Below are 10390 nucleotides of genomic sequence, written 5' to 3'. Positions count from 1 at the left end.
ATCACAAGAGCCTCCAAAAATGAAATCCTACGAGTGCTCCACATAACCGGCACATCATGTGGCCATATACACATATGGGCACACATGCGTGCAACGCACACACATACAGTGTGACACTGGCTTCCTATTTTCAAGTAAGGTCTTGCTTTAGCCTCCTTTCCTTTTGGACCAAAAACTACCTTATGCGATTCTTCTGCCTGAACCTGACATCTTCTCCTCCTTCCTCAACGTAACTCCTCCTTCTACCACAGGCAGTTTCCCTCCTGTCTCCTCTGACGTAACACCCTTACTCAAACAGCACCAGTATCTCTAGTACCCTCCCCTCTCCATGATCCAGGATTCCATGTATCCTGGGTTCCTGGACCTTACCATTAATGAGTGTTCTGGAACCAAAATTACCTCATCTTTTGTTTGAAAGAAACACTATTATATCCATTTTACAGATAAGGACACTTAACCTGAAAAAAGGGGTAAACTTGTCCAAGGTCACTCACTAGTAAGAAATCTAAACTACTTCTGACCCTAGTCCATGTTCTTAATCACTAAGCTACAGACTTTCTGCTTATCCTTTCTACTTGTTTCCAAATAAATTTTAGAAACATTTTGCTGAGCTCTGAAAATTAGCATATTGACTGGAATTGCCACACATAAGGCACCCACATGTACACACTGTATGTTACTTTTTTTAAAAGATTTTAATTTTTTTTTTAAGATTTTATTTGACAGAGACAAAACGAGAGGGAATACAAGCAGGGAGAGTGGGAGAGGGAGAAGCAGGCTTCCCGCTGAGCAGGGAGCTGGATGCCGGGCTCGATCCCAGGACCCTGGGATCATGACCTGAGCCGAAGGCAGACACTTGACTGACTGAGCCACCCAGGCGCCCAACATGTTACTTTGAAACGCTTTTACCATATACCATTTTTCCAAACCAGGAATTTATAAGTGTAATGAAGCATATTTCACCCCACTAGTGAAGCTAAGATTAGCAATCATATCTTGTCCCTAGTTCAGGGAGTGGTCAATGTATGCTGATCAAATGAGGTCTCTACCCTCTAACCCCCTTCTTCATTAGCTGAACCACAAAAATCCCTGTGGGTCTTTGCTGTCAGCCATACCACCCACTGTCCTGATTCTCAAAGGCTCTGGCCTACAGGGTTGACCATGGCATGACATATACTTGACCCTTGACTCATTTTGACTAATTTATCCCAAAACACATAATCCATTTCCCTGCCCTGTTGTTCAATTTTGGCCCAAAGTGCTAGCAACAACAAAACGGCTTTTGGTTTTCCTGAGGAAGACAGTGAAAGTAAAAAAAGGTTTAACTTCATATAGACTGCTTGGTTCTGGCGGCTACATTTCAAAACTGCTGCTGCACATGTATTATTTCCATTCTTAGTTGGGCGCTTGTAGAACCCGTTCTTGGCCCCAGATCTTGGTTGCAGGATTTGAACTCTAGTCCTCTAAGTAGTCCCCATCCGTCATCTCCAAGCCCAGAACAAACTTGCATTTGTATGTGTTTGGGCTTTCGGGCAACCCGTGCGTTTATCACAGCACAGACAAAAATATTTAGAATAGAATGAGATATAGCCTGTCCAGTGAGGAACATTTGCCTTATTCACCTTTGTATCCTGATCCAGTCAGTTAAATGGCTTAAAAACCAAAGGCTCTGAAAACAAGCCAGGGTTGCTTCGTGAGAGTAAAATGAAGGTGGGGATCTTTCATCTGTGAAGAGGCAAACTGAGAAGAAACATACTCTTGAGCTCATAAGGCAGCTTAGCAAAGTGGGAAAATCCTGGACTACGGAGTCAGAAACCTAATTTTAAGCCCTACCCTCACCGCCTACCATAACCTTGAGAAAGTCACTATTTTCTATCCACAAAATATTTACTATTTCAACACCCTTCTAACTAGCCTCTATGTTCCCCATCTGTTCTTTATCTTAATAAACACATTAAAAGTAAAAAAATTTCTAGTATTATCAGCCAACACGCACGGCTTCAAATCCCAGCTCCACCATTTACAAGTTATATAGCTTTCTCATGTGTGTAAATGGGGATATTATCCACATTTCATAAAGCGGTTTTGGGATTAAATGATATTCAGTGCTTAGACTACTCAGGCTCAAGAAATGTTAAATATTACATCACTGCTTACAAAATTCTAATGGTTCTCTATTACCTATACAATCACATCCAAATTCCGAACAAAGTAACACAGAAGGCCTTCAAATAAGATTCTCAATAATTAATAAACCCTAGCTCCCATCATATACTCCATTTTACTACCAGGCATTATTCTGGAAACTGAAGCACAGGTTAAGTAACCTGGACCACATAACTATGGAGGCAGTTTGGCTGAGTTGGTACCTGTTAACTCCAGGTACCTAATGTTTATTTAACTCCCTATGCTAACGCAAAATCTGGGGTTTTGGAAGACCTGTGTCAAACATTTCCATGAAGTCTGAAAATCCTGATTTGTCAATCCTGGTCTTATTCCTACAGACTCACAGAACTGACGTTTCACAGTACAAAAACACACTGTTTACAGGTACCATTTTGCTACAAAATTAAGAGCCACACATTCACTCATCAAATACTTAAGGCTACTATGTGCAAGGAATTATATTAGATACTGGGGATACGTTAACGAACAACACTGTTGGGGGCAACAATTAAACACAAACCTAGAGTTCCTGCTATGAGTCTAATAAGGGCTTGACACAGAGCATTACCCTGAGGCAATGTTTATGCCACAGCCAACGTAGAAGTAAAGGTAAAAAATCTGTGAACAGATGTTATAGAGAACTTAAGAAAGCTAGTAATGGGCCAGAGAGTTATGGAAGAGAAGGGCAGCCCATGAAGAAAGATTTTTACTCTATCCTAAGGGCATAGGAAATCCATGTTTTCATCCTATCAGATTTGTATTCCTAAAGAATTACTGTCTTTGGAGTATAGACAGACATACCTGTTAGGGAGGTTCCTAAGGACTCCTTACCACAGATGGTAGCTTAGACAAGATTGAGAAAAGGCGAACCACGAAAACTGGCAGAGAATTAAGTGATGGACTGAATAAAGATGAAAAAAGGTTAATCGTCACCATAAACTATTCACACAACTCGAATTCCTCCATGGTTCTTCATGTTTATTAGTGTAACTGACCATCTACACCAACTTGAGTAATTCAATCCTGTCCATCCTTCTTTGCAACTGAAAAATGGGAGAATGGTGTAGACATCTGCAAAATTTGTCCTAAAATTCTAATTGTTTCATATTGTTTTCTGAAAATGCTGATAAAACGTGTGGTGAGACAAAACACCCATTAAGTTAGAAGGCAGTATATGTCATCCTACCTTTAGAAACAAAAAAATTAACCGTGATCTAAAAACAAAGGTCCTCACAATTTGAATTCATGTAGCTCAAAAGAGCTGACTTGGCCAAGGATACACCTATAGAAAGCAAAGACACATATCCAACCTCTAAGACTTATATTCTTATATCATCTATCATTTGACTACAGAAAAAAAAAAAAAAGCTGTATTAGGAAAACCCAATCTCAGCACACTTTTCCAATAAAAATTAGAAGGATTTTTAATTTCCAAAGCCTTTGAGAAAGCAAAACTAATGCAACACAAATTGAAAGATCTAATTAATAAATTTAACAACAAGCCAAAGTACTTTTGTTACATAAATTAACCCATTTATTATAGGCTAGCAATGTTTCAAATGGTGAAGCTTCTACTGGTCTTTCAACTCCTTCAGTCTTCTGATGGCAGACTTTACTGTGACAGCAGAAGTGGTGCTGGAAAGAAAAACAAAGTTGGTTCCAATATAATTAGCTACACTAACACGTGAAATGGCAAATGAGTAAATCCTGCCTCATTTTTACATGACAATCTTAACGATGATGACAACTTTTAACAAGAGTTGTGTCTTCAGGCTTTTGCAGAATTAAATAGGCAATCTCATGCATCTGATCTCTCAAGCAGCATTAAAAAAAAATAACAGGGATGAATGAATGGTTGCAGGAGGCTGACCTGAACTCATTGAAAGGGAATGGACACAATGTCAGGAGAAATAAATTTTAAGATGGTATCATAAATGAGACGTTATCAAAACAGTGTCAAAATAGGTAGAACAGACAAGTATATTTTGGGAAGACAGCTATTAAAATGACTACAAAAAGTTATACCAAAAGATTCTGGAACTCTACCTGGAACACCCATAACCATCACTTATGGTCGGTACAGGAATGCTAGTTCATTTTATCATCACAACCAAGAGAGCACGCTAGGCTCCGTTTGCCTTTTTGACCTCATAGACGCCCACAAGACACACACATATATAAAATATATATATAAAAATGATCATTTCAACACTTTCCAGTACACAATACACTGCTGCAGTATAAAATATTAAAATTTCAACTCTTCAAGCACACTAGCCTTATCATTTTATACGTGGGAGGCTAGTGTATTGGACAGCACACATCTAGATACTGGATCACGTATCAGCCTTTAAGGTCAGCAACGAATTCCAAAATTAGAGATCTTCAAGGGTGGCTTTAATTTCCAGAAATAGATTAACTCAAAAGTCCACTCAATCAATAACCAGCACAGGTAGATTTATCTCAGCAGCATCACCCGGTACTTGTCAGGGTCACAAAGCTGTCGAGGTCCAGCCAGTATTGTTTGGAATGGCAAAGGTGTCGTGGTCCAGGTGGCCTCAAGTCTCCATCCACAGTAACAAGCTAACTGACCTCATTTTTATAAAAACAGCTTGCAGTACAAGTCAAAGTTCAGTATAGATCCAGTCCCACTAAAGGACCTACCTGGACAGTATCATTATGCTCACACTGATGACCCTTAGAATTCTATGAAATTCTAAAGTCATATCAGACTTTTCTATTGTAGTAGTTTTGTTTCTAGTCTTTGAATAACTGAACATAAACCATAACTCTCCATGAGTCATGAAAAAAACAAAAGCATTCCTGTTTTCTCAGTCTTGTAAAAAGAGTTAAAACTAGCCCGTCCAGCGTCAAACCTGGAATTTTGATGTGATCCACACCCTTCCAAATACCACAAAGAAAAGGGACTCACTTGTAGGTCCAGGCGCCACCAGCGACGGTTTTCATGCAGGAGCCACAATGCCAGATCCCCACAGCTCGTCTTTTCATCTTTGTCTGTAAAAGACAATCAGTTTTCCCTATGAACCAATAAAAGCCTTTTACCTCACCACCATCCAGGAGTCTAAATTACACTAGAAAATGGGTGTATTTTGGGGCACCTGGGTGGCTCAGGTTGGGATCCCAGGGTCCTGGGATCACGTCCCCGCCCTTCCCAAACAGCACTCCTGCACACCATCGACATACAAACATTACACGAAACTCTCCAGCAACACCAGCAGACAGAACGGACAAGTCATTTCCCACGAAGCAGGCTTGGCTTAGGCTGGGGCTCCTTGTCAAATGTTTGACCCTTTAGTTCCCAAGTGTAAATGGAAAGCATTCTACGAAATCCACAGTTATCCACAACCCCGCACACTATTCACAAACTTCCTTCAAGAGCGGGCTCACTTCGCAGGAAAGCCTCCCCTCCCTCTGCCCCCCCACCCCCGGAGACCACCTTACTTTGCCACAGAAGGAGCAAGTGTACTTGGCGTGCTGGCTTATTTCAATCTTCTTCACCATTTTCCTGAGGGAGGCACCATAACGGGTCCCGTATTTACCCACGATCCCGACCTTCTTGGTGCGTTTAGCCTGTTAAGAGCAAAGAGAGAAACCGTCGATATTAGGACCCGGGAACGGAGTCTTTGCCCCCCACTCCCTGCGCCGGACACCATTCCTCCAATCACCCAGTCCCTGCCAGGGACCTAGGTCCCCCTCATTCCATCCTGGCAAAATCTGAGGCCAGAGCGGTCCCCGGGCTCCGAGGGCACCCTGTTAACCCGGCCCGCATGGGCCAGGCGCCACCGAGCCGCCCCCGCCCCTCCGCCCCGGTCTGCGTCCGAAAGGGGCGGCCACGGCACGAAGGCCGAAGACGGCGCGGGGCAGGGCGGGCGAGCAGACGCCGGGTGAAGGCGAAGATAGCAAGAAAAGGTCAGATGCGGGCGGATAGACCTCTAGGCCTCAACGGCAGCAACACTCACCATTTCGCCGCAAACTAGGTCTAAGCCCAGAAAGGAAGAGACTCAGTGCGCAAGCGCAGTTTTAGGCGAACGGGCGGAAGTGGCGAACGGGAGGCCCAGCTAGGAATTAAACTCTATGCTCCGGAGGTTTCTTCGCCCCCGGGGCCTTTTGGGGAATGTGGTTTTTTTGTTTTCTGTATTAAAATTGTTATTGTTTAAGCAGGCTATAAAGAGATAGAATTATTTATCACAGGCTTATTGCTAGGGATGGAAGGAGGTCAGTTCGTTACTTAATTAACTGGCTTCTTGTATGAATGGTAACAGATGGAAATATTAGACCAGTGTTTCTCAAAATTTAGTCACTCGAAAGCTGCATCTCCAGTTTTTGCCATACTGGTATTGACTGTTTTACCATTTATTTTAAAGCGAAGTCACTTTTGAAAAACTTAACAAAATGAAGCTTCGTCCTAAGCCAAAACTATCCGTGGAATCCAGTGCGAATGTGCTATGTGGGTATTTTTCCTAGTACGCATTAAAATCAACACATAAATACGCAAACGAAAAATGTCCATTGATGAAGCTGTTGATATTGACCCCCACAGTACATTTTAAAAACATTTCAGAAAATTTCAAATATAAACAAAAGTAGAAGAAATGGTATGATATACAAAGGCACATCTTTTAAAACATAATAACTACATCCCTTCTTTAAAAAATGCTTCATACAGTGACTTGGGGAGATTATTTTTATGTTCTAATTAAATAAATACACATTTTCACCAATTAAATTATATATTGTATTCCTTGGCATTACATTCTTGCCTTTACATATTGAAAACATTAACCTCTCGGTAAAAACTACATCAAGAAGAATGATGCTTAGAGACACACACAGCCAAGTACCTTGTTTTATACACCAATGCATCTGTGCAAACCCATCTCCCGGCTGGGGGAATAGGATGTGCTCAAAATCTCCCAGTTCCACCACAGCCTCCAAGTACCCTCTGCCCCTTTAGGGTGAAGAACGGCAAGGGGCAGAGGGAGCAAGTCTCTCCTCCCTCAGGAGAGAAATACACTGCATGTTGGGGATGATTTCTGGACATCTCACCACCAAAACTATGCCCTGCTTCTAGAAAACTATAAATTAAAGTAAAATACATTCCTGTTGGTGCAAACAACTGGGATTGGTGGAAGAAGAGTTGAGAAACAAGCACTCCAATTGTCCTCCTGTTCTGGTCTGTGCCTGCAAGTTGAGCAATAGTGGAGTTCACTTGCCCTGGGTGAGTGTATAAGCATGGCCAGCTTGCACTCTCTGAGGTGAGCCCTCCTGGGCTGGCTCAAGAGCCTAGTTCAGATCATCATTTAGCAAATTTACCACCTCCCCCCCCATCCCCTGTGTAGCCTCCTACCTCTCTGTCCTTCAGGGGGTCTGAGAGAGAGCAAGAGAAGATAGAATGCATCAGTAAGAATGCAGTAGAGTGGCTGAAAATGAGACACCATAATAGGAGGAAATTGTTCATGCTCAGAGCAATTTTCTCAAAACTGAACAATTCTCTTTAAATAGCAAGCTTGAGGATGTACAAATAGCACTCTCATGAAATCAGCTCTAAGTGGCTTCAGAGAACTGTGTACAAAGCCTCAATTTGTCTTATCTGTGGGCTAATAAATCTCCATCCCCATTAGAAGACCATCAGGTGTAGAGATGAACTGTAATATGTACCTATAAAAGTCTTAGTAAAAACCTCTGCTGAGTCACACCTGCTCATCAGGAGCAAGCAAAATTCACTTTGCCCTTAAAAAAATAGTAAGTTAAAAGTTGCCTCTAGGGCGCCTGGGTGGCTCAGTTGGTTAAGCGACTGCCTTCGGCTCAGGTCATGATCCCAGGATCCTGGGATCGAGTCCCGCATCGGGCTCCCTGCTCGGCAGGGAGTCTGCTTCTCCCTCTGACCCTCCCCCCTCTCATGCTCTCTCTATCTCATTCTCTCTCAAATGAATAAATAAAATCTTTAAAAAAAAAAAAAAGTTGCCTCTAGAGGAGAGGTCTTTTAGCTGTTGAGCCAACCAGTTCTCTTTGAGGCATATGGAACATTTGATTCTTGAAGGAAATCTGAGGTGCAAACATCATCCCCAATTTATCTCATGCTGGAGACCAAAAGGTTTGTCCTGGAGTCCTAGGCTCCATGTTGTTCCTTCACTTTGTGCCCGAAGAGCTCTTGCTTGCCCTTCACTGAAGTGCCTGGTGGCCACAAACGAGTGAAGTCTGCACACAATTTTAAGAGCCCTGTGGGCTAGCCGCCACAAGGGGCAGTAGACTCAGCAAGGGGAAGGCGGGCCCTGACAAGGCCAAGGCTTAAACTCCTAGAAAGAATCAGGTATCCGAAAAGAATTCAGTATGTGGATTCATTCCTTCTTCTCTTCTCTCCACAAATTTACTTTAAATTCATCATTCTAGTTGTTTGCTTTTTGTTTTAATGGACATTTCACAGGGGACTGACACAGGTAATGCATCCATCAGGATGGGAGTTACTTGGTAACTCTTAAAAGAGAAGGTCAATTGATATGAAACAATAGCCAAATATATTATGTGAAATGAGCCATTTCTAATATGAAGAGTTTGATTCAATTTTTGTAAAAACAATTCTATGTATATTTATATATTTATATGCATTGGGAATAAATTACCAATGGCTCCATCCTAAATTATTTATATTAGTTATTACCTGTAGGAAGTAGGGCTAGGAATAGGAGGGATGAGAATGCAGGGCTTTCATTTTTTACTTATACATTTTTATTTTTTATTTTTTCATTTTTATTATTATTTTTAAGATTTTATTTATTTGAGAGAGAGAGCATGAGCGGGAGGAAGGGCAAAGGGAGAGGGAGAAGGACAAGGGACTCTGCCCTGAGCACAGAGCCTGATGTAGGGCTCCATCCCACAACCCTGAGATCAAAACCTGAGCCAAAATCAAGAGTTGGATGCTTAACCGCTTAACCGACTGTGCCACCCAGGTGCCCCGATTAGTTAATTTTTATATCAAATTTATAATAGTGAAAAGAAGGCACTGCAGAGCACTAGATGAAGGGACAGTCTTTTCAATAAGTGATGCTGAGAAATTGCATATTCATATGGAAAAAATTAACCTTGACCTTACCTCACTCCATGTACAAAAATAAACTGCAATTGGATTGTAAATCTAAACATTAAGAGCAAAACAATAAACATCTAGAACATACATTCGCAACCTTGGGATTATGGTTTACATGAGTGTTTTGTAATATTTTGTTAAGCTGTAAATTTGTTTTATGAACTCTTTTTTTTTTTTTTTTTTTAAGATTTTATTTATTTATCTGACAGAGAGAGAGAGACAGCGAGAGCAGGAACACAAGCAGGGGGAGTGGGAGAGGGAGAAGCAGGCTCCCCACTGAGCAGGGAGCCCGATGCGGGGCTCGATCCCAGGACTCTGGGATCATGACCTGAGCCGAAGGCAGACGCTTAACGACTGAGCCACCCAGGCACCCCTGTTTTATGAACTCTTTTATGTATGATATTTCACCCTAGAAAAGGGGAGTTAATAACAAAGGGGAAGAGTGCCTGGCACTCAATATGTCAGATGAATGGGTTGGTAGGGGGGATGTGGGCAGAGGATGTTGCAAAACCAAATAGCTGTTGGCTGTCATAATATCCCAAACACTGTGACTCACAGGCTTCTCGATGTTTTCTGCTATGATTAGGAATCCATTTCCTTCGTTGGGACCTCACAGGAAAAGACAAAACCAAAATTGCAGGTATGAGAGAGTACTCCAATAAATTCTCTTTAAGCTTCCATGCCATTTTTTTTTAAGCTTGTAATCCTGCACGTGGTAAGAAGTGAGAGGATAGCGCAGGTGGTAAGGTTGGACTTCTTTTCATACCTTTTGCAGTTTAAATTTCACCTACAAAGAGTTTCAGAAAGCACCAAGGTTCTGGGGTGGCTCAGTTGGTTAAGCGTCTGCCTTCTGAGGCTCAGGATCCTGGGGTTCCGTGCTCAGCGGGGAATCGGCTTCTCCCTCTGCCCCCTCCCCTGCTCATGCTCTTGCACTCTCTTTCTCTCTCTCTCAAATAAATAAAATCTTAAAAAAAAAAAAAAAAAAAGAAAAGTATTAAGATTCCAATAGATAAGAATGCATAGACAAGGCAAAACCCAAGAGCCAGCAGTGAGGGGATGGCCCCTCCGGCTCGGTTTCTTAGCTCTCGCTCTGACCTAGAAAAAGGCTTGTGGGAAGCC

General features: G+C 42.0%; 1 protein-coding gene across 1 annotated transcript; it reads right to left on the bottom strand.

The window, feature by feature from the left end:
- Positions 1-3564: 3564 nt before the first annotated feature.
- RPL37A (ribosomal protein L37a) lies at positions 3565-6210 on the bottom strand. The gene is made up of 4 exons (XM_021702813.1): positions 6147-6210; positions 5629-5757; positions 5099-5181; positions 3565-3801 (listed from the first exon to the last, which is right to left on the bottom strand). The coding sequence occupies exons 1-4, from the start codon at positions 6147-6149 to the stop codon at positions 3738-3740; spliced, it is 279 nt and encodes a 92-aa protein (XP_021558488.1). The 5' UTR covers positions 6150-6210; the 3' UTR covers positions 3565-3737.
- Positions 6211-10390: the final 4180 nt, after the last annotated feature.

This window comes from Neomonachus schauinslandi, chromosome 3, assembly GCF_002201575.2.
Source record: "Neomonachus schauinslandi chromosome 3, ASM220157v2, whole genome shotgun sequence".
NCBI classification, from domain to species: domain Eukaryota; kingdom Metazoa; phylum Chordata; class Mammalia; order Carnivora; family Phocidae; genus Neomonachus; species Neomonachus schauinslandi.
The sequence above is the reverse complement of the archived record's forward strand: the minus strand, read 5'-3'. Positions and strand labels throughout refer to the sequence as shown.